This window comes from Atractosteus spatula, chromosome 5 (assembly GCF_055471065.1).
Source record: "Atractosteus spatula isolate fAtrSpa1 chromosome 5, fAtrSpa1.hap1, whole genome shotgun sequence".
Lineage (NCBI taxonomy): Eukaryota > Metazoa > Chordata > Actinopteri > Semionotiformes > Lepisosteidae > Atractosteus > Atractosteus spatula.
Window position 1 is genome coordinate 222,591 of NC_142710.1, and position 12,507 is coordinate 235,097.

At 54.4% G+C, this 12,507-nt stretch overlaps 1 protein-coding gene across 1 annotated transcript in view; it reads left to right on the plus strand.

Moving 5' to 3' along the window:
- The window catches only part of LOC148833216 (cadherin-24-like), a 44,083-nt gene extending 31,909 nt beyond the window's left edge, over nt 1-12,174 (plus strand). Inside the window, exons 10-15 of the mRNA XM_088916064.1 lie at nt 101-222; nt 2,218-2,335; nt 4,099-4,380; nt 6,330-6,459; nt 8,220-8,463; nt 10,038-12,174. Of these exons, the coding sequence (XP_088772190.1) occupies nt 101-222; nt 2,218-2,335; nt 4,099-4,380; nt 6,330-6,459; nt 8,220-8,463; nt 10,038-10,862 (1,721 nt within the window). The 3' untranslated portion in view covers nt 10,863-12,174. The remainder of the gene's footprint in view (nt 1-100; nt 223-2,217; nt 2,336-4,098; nt 4,381-6,329; nt 6,460-8,219; nt 8,464-10,037) is intronic.
- The last annotated feature ends 333 nt before the right edge of the window (nt 12,175-12,507 follow it).

Consider the following 12,507-nt stretch of genomic DNA (forward strand, 5'->3'; position numbering starts at 1 on the left):
CAGACCTGGGGTGCTGTCTGTGTGGAGTTAGCATGTTCTCCCTGGGTTCGTCTAGAGTGCTATTTCTCTGTCTTTTCTTCTTCTGCCTCTGTGATGACAGACAGCCCCTCCCAGTGGTCCAGGGTTCTGGTTGCTATAGAAACACTGGACCTCAATGACAATGCCCCCGAGCTGGAGAGAGAGTACAGCACTGCACTGTGTGACTCTGCACAGCCTGGGGAGGTGAGAGCACATATTCCTGTCTCTCTGTCATTGTCTCTTTCTGTGTGAGGAGTGTCTCTAGGCTCTAAATCAGCATCTGTATTAATCTCTCTGTGTGCGGAGTGTCTCTAGGGTCTATATTAGTGTCTGTATTAATCTCTCTGTGTGAGGAGTGTCTCTAGAGTCTATATTAGTGTCTGTATTAATCTCTCTGTGTGAGGTGTGTCTCTATGGTCTATAAAAGTGTCTGTATTAATCTCTGTGTAAGGAGTGTCTCTAGGGTCTATATCAGCGTCTGTATTAATCTCTCTGTGTGAGGAGTGTCTCTAGGGTCTATATTAGGATCTGTATTAATCTCTCTGATTTAGGAGTGTCTCTAGGGTCTATATTAGTGTCTGCATTAATCTCTGTGTGTGAGGAATGTCTCTAGAGTCTATATTAGGATCTGTATTAATCTCTGTGTGAGGAGTGTCTCTAGGGTCTATATTAGGGTCTGTATTAATCCCTCTGTGTGAGGGGTGTCTCTAGAGTCTATATTAGGGTCTGTGTTAATCTCTGTGTGAAGAGTGTCTCTAGGGTCTATATTAGTGTCTGTACTAATCTCTCTGTGTGAGGAGTGTCTCTAGGGTCTATATTAGGATCTGTATTAATCCCTCTGTGTGAGGAGTGTCTCTAGGGTCTGTCTATATTAGGATCTGTATTAATCTCTCTGTGTGAGGGGTGTCTCTAGGGTCTATATTAGGATCTGTATTAATGTCTCTGTGTGAGGAGTGTCTCTAGAGTCTATATTAGGGTCTGTGTTAATCTCTCTGTGTGAAGAGTGTCTCTAGGGTCTATATTAGTGTCTGTATTAATCCCTCTGTGTGAGGAGTCTCTAGGGTCTGTCTATATTAGGATCTGTATTAATCTCTCTGTGTGAGGAGTGTCTCTAGGGTCTGTATTAGTGTCTGTATTAATCTCTCTGTGTGAGGAGTGTCTCTAGGGTCTATATCAGCATCTGTATTAACCTCTCTGTGTGAGTAGTGTCTCTAGGGTCTGTCTATATTAGGATCTGTATTAATCTCTCTGTGTGAGGAGTGTCTCTAGGGTCTGTATTAGTGTCTGTATTAATCTCTCTGTGTGAGGAGTGTCTCTAGGGTCTATATCAGCATCTGTATTAACCTCTCTGTGTGAGTAGTGTCTCTAGGGTCTGTCTATATTAGGATCTGTATTAATCTCTCTGTGTGAGGAGTGTCTCTAGGGTCTGTATTAGTGTCTGTATTAATCTCTCTGTGTGAGGAATGTCTCTAGAGTCTATATTAGGGTCTGTATTAATCTCTCTGTGTGAGGAGTGTCTCTAGGGTCTATATTAGTGACCGTATTAATGTCTCTTTGTGAGGAGTGTCTCTAGGGTCTATATTAGTGACTGTATTAATCTCTCTGTGTGCAGAGTGTCTCTAGGGTCTATATTAGGGTCTGTATTAATCTCTCTGTGTGAGGGGTGTCTCTAGGGTCTATATTAGTGTCTGTATTAATCTCTCTGTGTGCAGAGTGTCTCTAGGGTCTATATTAATCTCTCTGAGTGAGGAATGTCTCTAGAGTCTATATTAGGGTCTGTATTAATCTCTCTGTGTGAGGAGTGTCTCTAGGGTCTATATAAGTGACCGTATTAATGTCTCTTTGTGAGGAGTATCTCTAGGGTCTATATTAGTGACTGTATTAATCTCTCTGTGTGCAGAGTGTCTCTAGGGTCTATATTAGGGTCTGTATTAATCTCTGTGTGAGGGGTGTCTCTAGGGTCTATATTAGGGTCTGTATTAATCTCTCTGTGTGAGGGGTGTCTCTAGGGTCTATATTAGTGTCTGTATTAATCTCGCTGTGTGCAGAGTGTCTCTAGGGTCGATATTAATCTCTCTGTGTGAGGGGTGTCTCTAGGGTCTATATTAGTGTCTGTATTAATCCCTCTGTGTGAGGGGTTTCTCCAGGTTCTATATTAAGAATATCATGAATATCTGTATTAATCTCGCTGTGTCTCAGGTGGTCCAGGTGCTGAGAGCCATTGACCGAGACAGCGGAGGGAATGAGACACAGGTTCACTTCAGCATTGCTCCGGAGGCCAGCACAGCGCTCAACTTCACTGTGAAAGACATCCGAGGTTTGTGCCCGTGTTTCTCACTGTTGTCCGTACTGGTTGCACTAGTGGTACCGCCGTCGCTGCTCCTGTATCTGCTGTTCTTACCCACTGCGCAGAAGTGTGAAGTGTGATTCAGCCACCTGCAGTGTTAGTGCTTGGGGCTGTGTCACTGCTGTACTGTCCCTGAGGCAGGACTGCCAGTCAGCATCGCTCTAGCACAGCACAGTGTTACCCCTGACTCAGACAGCACCCCTCCGATCCCCTAAACCCCAAACCTGCCCTCGCACCCCTGACCAGCACAGTGTTACCCCTGACTCAGACAGCACCCCTCCAGTCCCCCAAACCCCAAACCCCAAACCTGCCCTCGCACCCCTGACCAGCACAGTGTTACCCCTGACTCAGACAGCACCCCTCCAGTCCCCCAAACCCCAAACCCCAAACCTGCCCTCGCACCCCTGACCAGCACAGTGTTACCCCTGACTCAGACAGCACCCCTCCAGTCCCCCAAACCCCAAACCCCAAACCTGCCCTCGCACCCCTGACCAGCACAGTGTTACCCCTGACTCAGACAGCACCCCTCCAGTCCCCCAAACCCCAAACCCCAAACCTGCCCTCGCACCCCTGACCAGCGCGGTGGGTCAGCTGTTCAGACCTGAGACCTGTCCTGACTACAGGTGAGAGGGAAGTTCATTTCGTGGTGCAATTGATAATACATGGAAACACACACAGTTTTCTATGTTTACCTTGAAATACCAAGTGTTGATGAACAGAATAGTCAAGCTGACATGTCTCAGCTTGATGAGTGTTTCTGAAGATTTAGCTTCTATAAAATCAGCCTTGTCTCACACCCCAGGGTAAGAGCCGCTGCTCCAGTGCATTAATGCTATTGTCTTCTCTCCTCTCTCCCCCCTCTCTCTCCTCTCCCCTTCTCTCTCCCCTCTCTCTCTCCTCTCTCTCCCCTATCTCTCCCCTCTCTCTCTCCTCTCCCCTCTCTCCTCTCTCTCCCCTCTCTCTCTCCTCTCCTCTCTCTCCCCTCTCTCCTCTCCCCTTCTCTCTCCCCTCTCCCCTCTCTCCTCTCCCCTTCTCTCTCCCCTCTCTCTCCCCCTCTCTCTCTCCTCTCTCTCTCCTCTCTCTCTCCTCTCTCTCCCCTCTCTCCCTCCCCTCTCTCCCCTCTCTCTCTCCTCTCTCTCCCCTCTCTCCCTCCCCTCTCTCCCCCCTCTCTCCCCCCTCTCTCTCCTCTCTCTCTCTCCTCTCTCTCTCTCCTCTCTCTCCTCTCTCTCTCCTCTCTCTCCCCCCTCTCTCCCCTCTCTCTCTCCCCTATCTCTCCCCTCTCTCCCCCCTCTCTCCCCCCTCTCTCTCTCCTCTCTCTCTCCTCTTTCTCCCCTCTCTCCCCCCTCTCTCCCCCCTCTCTCCCCTCTCTCCTCTCCCCTTCTCTCTCCCCTCTCTCCTCTCTCTCCTCTCTCCCCTCTCTCCCCTCTCTCCCCTCTCTCTCTCCCCTCTCCCCTCTCTCTCCCCTCTCTCCCCTCTCTCCTCTCTCCCCTCTCTCTCTCCCCTCTCTCCCCTCTCTCTCCTCTCTCTCCTCTCTCTCCTCTCTCTCCCCTCTCTCCCTCTCTCTCTCCCTCTCTCTCTCCCTCTCTCTCTCCTCTCTCTCCTCTCTCCCCTCTCTCCCCTCTCTCTCCCCTCTCTCTCCCCTCTCTCTCCCCTCTCCCCTCTCCTCTCTCTCTCCCCTCTCTGTCCCCTCTCTCTCGCCTCTCTCTCTCCCCTCTCTCTCTCCTCTCTCTCAGGGTCCACAGCCAGCCTGGTGCTGCGCTCCTCTCTACCTCGCGCCACCTCTGCCCGGCTGTCCCTGCGGGTGCCCGTGGTCCTGCGGGACGGCCTGTACCCGGGGCTGTCCAGCACGGGGACGGTGACCGTGTCCGTGTGCCCCTGCCTGCGGGGGGGTGCCGGCGCGGCCTTGCAGCCGGGGGGACACAGGGCCTGCCTGCCCCTGCCCTCCTCCGCGCCCGCCACGGGGCTCAGCACCGCCGCCCTGCTGGCCATCCTGGCCTGCATTGCCACGCTCCTGGGTGAGCAAGGAGGGCTGCCGCAGACAGGAGCCGTGTGCTCCTGCACTGCTACTGCACTGCTACTACTGCACTACTGCCGCACTGCTACTACTGCCACACTACTACTGCACTATTGCCACACTACTACTGCACTGCTACTACTGCACTACTGCCGCACTGCTACTACTGCCACACTACTACTGCACTATTGCCACACTACTACTGCACTGCTACTACTGCCGCACTGCTACTACTGCCACACTACTACTGCACTGCTACTACTGCACTACTGCCGCACTGCTACTACTGCCACACTACTACTGCACTATTGCCACACTACTACCGTACTGCTACTACTGCACTACTGCCGCACTGCTACTACTGCCACACTACTACTGCACTGCTACTACTGCACTGCTACCGCACTGCTGCTACTGCACTACTACTGCACTATTGCCACACTACCACACACGCACACACACACACACACACACACCAGAGACAGAGACAGAGACAGAGACAGGGTTCAGCCTGGACAGGACACCAGTCTATCAGACACACACTCACACCAGGGCCAATTTTCCCCATGAACCAATTATCCTCCCAGTATGTGTTTGGACTATGGGAGGAAACCACACACAGGCAGCACCCCAGTGCCCCAGTGCTGTCCACTGTTCCTCCTGCTGGTCTGACAGGAACGCTGTGGTGAAATCTGTCCAGCTTCCTAACTGAGCTGTGGGAATGAAGATCCCAAGTAGAGCAGAACGTTGTAGATACTGATCTCAAGCCGCAGACTGACACAGATACTGATCTGCAGTAGAAAGAACAGCCCCCCAGGTTAGGGTGGGAGGTAGGAGTGCTTGCAGTAAGTTATGCGTACGAATATTGATTAGCTGCCATCAAGCACTGCAGAAGGCACAGGTTCCACCTGATCAGGACTCGTCAGATCCAGCTGCTTCTGGCAGACAGATGCTGATTCACAGATACAGTACAAAGACAAGATCCAGGTCTCGATCTTAATCAGTTCACTTTCTCTCTCTCCTCTCTCCCTTTTATCTCCTCCCTCTCTCCTCTCTCCCCTTTCTCCTCTCCCCCTTCTCCCCTCTCTCTCTCTCCTGTCTCTCTCCCCTCTCCCCCCTCTCTCTCCCCTCACTCTCTCTCCTCTCTCTCTCCCCTCACTCTCTCTCCGCTCTCCTCTCTCTCTCCTCTCTCTCCTCTCTACCTTCTCTCTCCCCTCTCTCTCTCCCCTATCTCTCCTCTCTCTCTCCCCTCTCTCTCTCCTCTCTCTCTCTCCTCTCTCCCTTTCATCTCCTCTCTCCCCTCTCTCTCCCCTCTCTCTCTCCTCTCTCTCCCCTCTCTCCCCTCTCTCTCTCCCCTCTCCCCTCTCTCTCTCCCCTCTCTCTCTCTCCTCTCTCTCTCCCCTCTCCCCTCTCTCTCTTCCCTCTCTCTCTCCCCTCTCTCTCCTCTCTCTCTCCCCTCTCCCCTCTCTCTCTCCCCTCACTCTCTCTCCGCTCTCTCCTCTCTCTCCCCTATCTCTCCTCTCTCTCTCCTCTCTCCCTTCTCTCTCCCCTCTCTCCTCTCCCCCCTCTCTCTCTCCTCTCTCCTCTCTCTCTCTCCTCTCTCCCCCCTCTCTCTCTCCTCTCTCCCCCCTCTCTCTCTCCTCTCTCCTCTCCCCCCTCTCTCTCTCCTCTCTCCCCCCTCTCTCTCCCCTATCCCCCCTCTCTCTCCCCTCTCTCTCTCTCCCCCCTCTCTCTCTCTCCTCTCTCCCCTCTCTCCTCTCTCCCCCCTCTCTCTCTCCCCTATCCCCCCTCTCTCTCTCCTCTCTCCCCTCTCTCCTCTCTCCCCCCTCTCTCTCTCCTCTCTCTCCTCTCCCCCCTCTCTCTCTCTCCTCTCTCCCCTCTCTCCTCTCTCCCCCCTCTCTCTCTCCTCTCCCCCCTCTCTCTCCCCTCTCTCCCCTCTCTCTCCCCCAGCGGTCTCTGCCCTCTCTGTCTCTCTGCGCAGACAGAAGAGGGACTCTCTGTCCCCACTGGACGAGGAGGATGTGAGAGAGAACATCATCCAGCACGCGCCGCGCCCCGCCCCCGCGCCCGCGCTGGGCTGGTGAGGACCCCAGCCGCGGCATCAGCCAGAGGGACGGGTCGCTGGGGTCACAGGGGTCAAAGGGGTCACTGGGGTCACTGGGGTCTCCAGGGTCACTGGGGTCACTGGGGTCACCGGGGTTAATGGAATCACTGGGGTCTCCAGGGTCTCTGGAGTCACTGGGGTCACTGGGTGTACTGGGGTTACTGGGGTCTCCAGGGTCACTGGGATGGCCAGGGTCACCAGGATCACTGGAGTCACTGGGGTCTCCAGGGTCATTGGAGGCTCTGTGGTCACTGGAGTCACTGGGGTCACTGGGGTCACGGGGTCACTGCAGTCTCCACAGTCATTGGGGTCACTGGGGTGGCCAGGGCCTTGTCCAGTCAGGAGTGTGTGTGTGTGTGGTCACTGTCCTTGTCCAGTCAGGGGTGTGTGTGTGTGTGGTCACTGTCCTTGTCCAGTCAGGGGTGTGTGTGTGTGTGTGGTCACTGTCCTTGTCCAGTCGGGGGTGTGTGTGTGTGTGTGGTCACTGTCCTGGTCCAGTCAGGGTGTGTGTGTGTGGTCACTGTCCTTGTCCAGTCAGGGGTGTGTGTGTGTGGTCACTGTCCTTGTCCAGTCGGGGGTGTGTGTGTGTGTGTGGTCACTGTCCTGGTCCAGTCAGGGTGTGTGTGTGTGGTCACTGTTCTTGTCCAGTCAGGGGTGTGTGTGTGTGTGGTCACTGTCCTGGTCCAGTCAGGGGTGTGTGTGTGTGGTCACTGTCCTTGTCCAGTCAGGGGTGTGTGTGTGGGGTCACTGTCCTTGTCCAGTCAGGGGTGTGTGTGTGTGGTCACTGTCCTTGTCCAGTCGGGGGTGTGTGTGTGTGTGTGGTCACTGTCCTGGTCCAGTCAGGGGGGTGTGTGTGTGGTCACTGTCCTTGTCCAGTCAGGGGTGTGTGTGTGTGGTCACTGTCCTTGTCCAGTCGGGGGTGTGTGTGTGTGTGTGGTCACTGTCCTTGTCCAGTCAGGGTGTGTGTGTGGTCACTGTCCTTGTCCAGTCGGGTGTATGTGTGTGGTCACTGTCCTTGTCCAGTCAGGGGTGTGTGTGTGGTCACTGTCCTTGTCCAGTCGGGGGTGTGTGTGTGTGTGGTCACTGTCCTTGTCCAGTCAGGGGTGTGTGTGTGGTCACTGTCCTTGTCCAGTCAGGGGTGTGTGTGTGTGTGGTCACTGTCCTTGTCCAGTCGGGGGTGTGTGTGTGTGTGGTCACTGTCCTTGTCCAGTCAGGGGTGTGTGTGTGGTCACTGTCCTTGTCCAGTCAGGGGTGTGTGTGTGTGTGGTCACTGTCCTTGTCCAGTCGGGGGTGTGTGTGTGTGTGGTCACTGTCCTTGTCCAGTCAGGGGTGTGTGTGTGTGGTCACTGTCCTTGTCCAGTCAGGGGTGTGTGTGTGGTCACTGTCCTTGTCCAGTCAGGGGTGTGTGTGTGGGGTCACTGTCCTTGTCCAGTCAGGGGTGTGTGTGTGGTCACTGTCCTTGTCCAGTCGGGGGTGTGTGTGTGGTCACTGTCCTTGTCCAGTCGGGGGTGTGTGTGTGTGTGTGGTCACTGTCCTTGTCCAGTCAGGGGTGTGTGTGTGGTCACTGTCCTTGTCCAGTCGGGGGTGTGTGTGTGTGGTCACTGTCCTTGTCCAGTCAGGGGGGTGTGTGTGTGGTCACTGTCCTTGTCCAGTCGGGTGTGTGTGTGTGTGGTCACTGTCCTTGTCCAGTCGGGGGTGTGTGGTCACCTGGTCCCCTGTCTTGTCCTGTCCTCCAGGTTCCGCACGCTGGACAGCCGCTACCTGGCGGGCCGGCCGTGGTCCCGGTCCGGAGAAGCCCAGAACCCAGAGCCAGGCCGCCTGCCCTACAGCAGCCACACCCTCCCTGCGGCCCGACAGGCCCGACCGGCCCGACAGGCCCGTGGCCCGTTCCAGCTGGGGCCGGGCTGCACCGAGCTGGCCTGCAGCGCCCGCACCAGCAGAGACAGCCGGGTCTGCCAGCCGGGTCAGAACCAGGACTGGGTAAGGGAGACGGACTCCTCAGACCTGGTGAGACACAAGACGGGTCACAGACGAGAGGCGGCTCTTCAGCACAGCTGGCCCGACTGGCTGCTAATTGCTAATTACTGCTAACGGGGTGGAGCCCAGGGTTCTGTTCCTGGAGTGCTGTCTGTGTGGAGTCTGCATGTTCTCCCTGTGTGTGTGTGTGTGTGTGTGTGTGTGTGTGTGTGTGATGAGTGAGTGAGTGAGAGTGAGAGTGTGTTTGTGTGAAAGTGTAAGAGTGTGATGGGCTGGTGTGTGTGTGAGAGTCTTAGAGTGTGTGTGTGTGTGTGTGTGTGTGTGTGAAATTGTGATGGGTGTGTCTGTGTGTGTATATGTGTGAGAGTGTGTGTGTGTGAGATTGTGATGGGTGTGTCTGTGTGTGTATATGTGTGAGTGTGTGAGATTCTGATGGGTGTGTCTGTGTGTGTATATGTGTGAGAGTGTGAGTGTGTGTGAGATTGTGATGGTTTGGTGTGTGTGTGTGAGAGTGTTAGTGTGTGTGTGAGATTGTGATGGTGTGGTGTGTGTGTGTGTGTGTGTGTGTGAGAGTGTTAGAGTGTGTGTGGTGTGTGTGAGTGTATTTGAGATTGTGATGGTTTAGTGTGTGTGTGAGAGTGTGTGAGATTGTGATGGTTTGGTGTGTGTGTGAGATTGTGATGGTGTGGTGTGTGTGTGTGTGTGTGTGTGTGAGAGAGAGTGTTAGAGTGTGTGTGGTGCGTGTGAGTGTATTTGAGATTGTGATGGTTTAGTGTGTGTGTGAGAGTGTGTGAGATTGTGATGGTTTGGTGTGAGACCGTGTGTGTGTGAGAGTGTGATGGGTGTGTCTGTGTGTGTGTGTGAGTGTATGTGTGTGTATGTGTGTGTGTGTGAGAGAGTCTGTATGCATGAGAATGTGATGGGCTGTTGTGTGTGTGAGAGTGTGATGTGTGTGTGTGTGTGAGAGAGGGATGATCCACACTTCCTCTCTCTCTCCTCAGCCCCGGACTCACTCCCAGCCCGGCTCTGGACCCAGCCCCTGTGTGTGTGTGTGAGAGAGGGATGATCCACACTTCCTCTCTCTCTCTCCTCAGCCCCGGGCTCACTCCCAGCCCGGCTCTGGACCCAGCCCCTGTGTGTGTGTGTGTGAGAGGGATGATCCACACTTCCTCTCTCTCTCTCCTCAGCCCCGGACTCACTCCCAGCCCGGCTCTGGACCCAGCCCCTGTGTGTGTGTGTGTGAGAGAGGGATGATCCACACTTCCTCTCTCTCTCTCCTCAGCCCCGGACTCACTCCCAGCCCGGCTCTGGACCCAGCCCCTGTGTGTGTGTGTGTGTGTGAGAGGGATGATCCACACTTCCTCTCTCTCTCTCCTCAGCCCCGGACTCACTCCCAGCCCGGCTCTGGACCCAGCCCCTGTGTGTGTGTGTGTGTGAGAGAGGGATGATCCACACTTCCCCTCTCTCTCTCCTCAGCCCCGGACTCACTCCCAGCCCGGCTCTGGACCCAGCCCCTGTGTGTGTGTGTGTGTATGAGAGAGAGGGATGATCCACAATTCCTCTCTCTCTCTCCTCAGCCCCGGACTCACTCCCAGCCCGGCTCTGGACCCAGCCCCCGCCGGCCGGAGCTCGGGGGGGCGCCGCGGTGGGCTGCGCTGGCCGGGACCCCCGGCCTGTCGCTGCGGGTGGGCGAGTTCCTGCGGCTCCGCCTGGACCAGCTGAGCCACGACCCCTCGCTGCCGCCCTACGACTCGGTGCAGATCTACGGGTTCGAGGGGCGGGGCTCGCGCGCAGGGTCCCTGAGCTCGCTGGGCAGCGAGGCCGAGAGGGAGGGGGGGGGGCCGGAGTGGGGGCAGCTGCTGGGGCTGTCCGAGCTGCTACTGGCCGGCCAGGAAGCCAGGAGAGAGGAGGAGAGGGAGAGGAGACACCGAGCAGGAGAGGAGGACAGGGGGAGGGAGAGGAGACACCGAGCAGGAGAGGAGGAGAGGGAGAGGGAGAGGAGACACCAATCAGGAGAGGAGGAGAGGGAGAGGAGACACCAATCAGAAGAGGCGGAGAGGGAGAGGAGACACCAAGCAGGAGAGGAGGACAGGGAGAGGGAGAGGAGACAACAAGGAGAGGAGGAGAGGAGACACCAAGGAGGAGAGGAGGGGGGGAGAGAGGAGGAGAGGGAGAGGAGACACCGAGGAAGAAAGGAGGGGGAGGGAGAGGAGGAGAGAGAGAGGAAACACAGAGGAGAAGAGGAGGAGGGGGGGAGGGGACAACGAGCAGGAGAGGAGGACGGGGAGAGAGAGGAGGAGAGGGAAAGGAGACACCGAGGAGTTGAGGAGGGGGAGAGTGAGGAGGACAGGGAGAGGAGACACCAAAGAGGAGAGGAGGAAGAGAGAGAGAGGCAGATATAAACGGGAGACCAAGGAGTGGGAGAGGAGACAAAGTGGCGAAGAGGAGGAGGGAGAGAAGACACAGAGGAGGACAGGGAAAGGAGACACAGAGGAAGAGAGGGAGAGGAGACACCATGGAGGAGAGGAGGGGGAGAAAGAGGAGGAGAGGGAGAAGAGACACCAAAGAGGAAAGGAGGGAAAGAGAGAGATAGAAATAAAGGAGACACCAAGGAGAAGGATAGGACACACCACAGAGGAGAGGAGGGGGGATAGACAGGAGAAGAAACAGAGGAGACACCAAGGAAAAGAGGAGGTGGAGAGCAAGAGAAAGGAGGCAGCAGAGAAAGGAGGCAGAGACGATGGGTGAGAAGGAGAGATTTCACCTAAAGCAATAAGTGGAGCGAAGCTGTTCTGATCACAGAGGCGACATGGAGCCTGTTCAGACTCCTGACAGATACAGAGCTTGAATAACTGTGCTCACACATCACACTGTGAGACTCACAGCACCACTGTGACACCCTGACACACCGCCGTTCAACCAGGACAGGAGACACAGTGAGAGAGAGGAGATCACAGAGAAGCCCTCAGTAATACACACACAACAGGACAGGAGACACAGTGAGAGAGAGAGGAGATCACAGAGAATCCCTCAGTAATAAACACACACAACAGGACAGGAGACACAGCGAGAGAGAGGAGATCACAGAGAAGCCCTCAGTAATAAACACACAACAGGACAGGAGACACAGTGAGAGAGAGGAGATCACAGAGAAGCCCTCAGTAATAAACACACACAACAGGACAGGAGACACAGTGAATGAGAGGAGATCACAGAGAATCCCTGAGTGATAAGCACACACAACAGGACAGGAGACACAGTGAGAGAGAGGAGATCACAGAGAATCCCTCAGTAATAAACACACACAACAGGACAGGAGACACAGTGAATGAGAGGAGATCACAGAGAATCCCAGAGTGATAAGCACACACAACAGGACAGGAGACACAGTGAGAGAGAGGAGATCACAGAGAAGCCCTCAGTAATACACACACACAACAGGACAGGAGACCCAGTGAGAGAGAGGAGATCACAGAGAAGCACTCAGTAATACACACACACAACAGGACAGGAGACGCAGTGAGAGAGAGAGGAGATCACAGAGAAGCCCTCAGTAATACACACACACAACAGGACAGGAGACACAGTGAGAGAGAGAGGAGATCACAGAGAAGCCCTCAGTAATAAACACACACAACAGGACAGGAGACACAGTGAGAGAGAGGAGATCACTGAGAAGCCCTCAGTAATACACACACACAACAGGACAGGAGACGCATAGAGTAACAGTAGTGCTTTGAGTTGTAACAGAAGTTTTAACAATGTATTTCAATCTAAGTGAAAGTTACAAAAACGAATTCCTGAAAACGAACTTAGATTGCACAGATGTTCAGAAGAAAAATAAATTATTGATTTGATAATAATCAAGCTAAGTGAAAGTTACAAAAACGAATTCCTGAAAACGAACTTAGATTGCACAGATGTTCAGAAGAAAAATAAATTATTGATTTGATAATAATCAAGCTATTTTCATAGATACAGACACTAGATTAAAGCTGTCTAAAGTGTCAGTGTGAGACTCTAGATTACAGCTGTATACTCACAGTG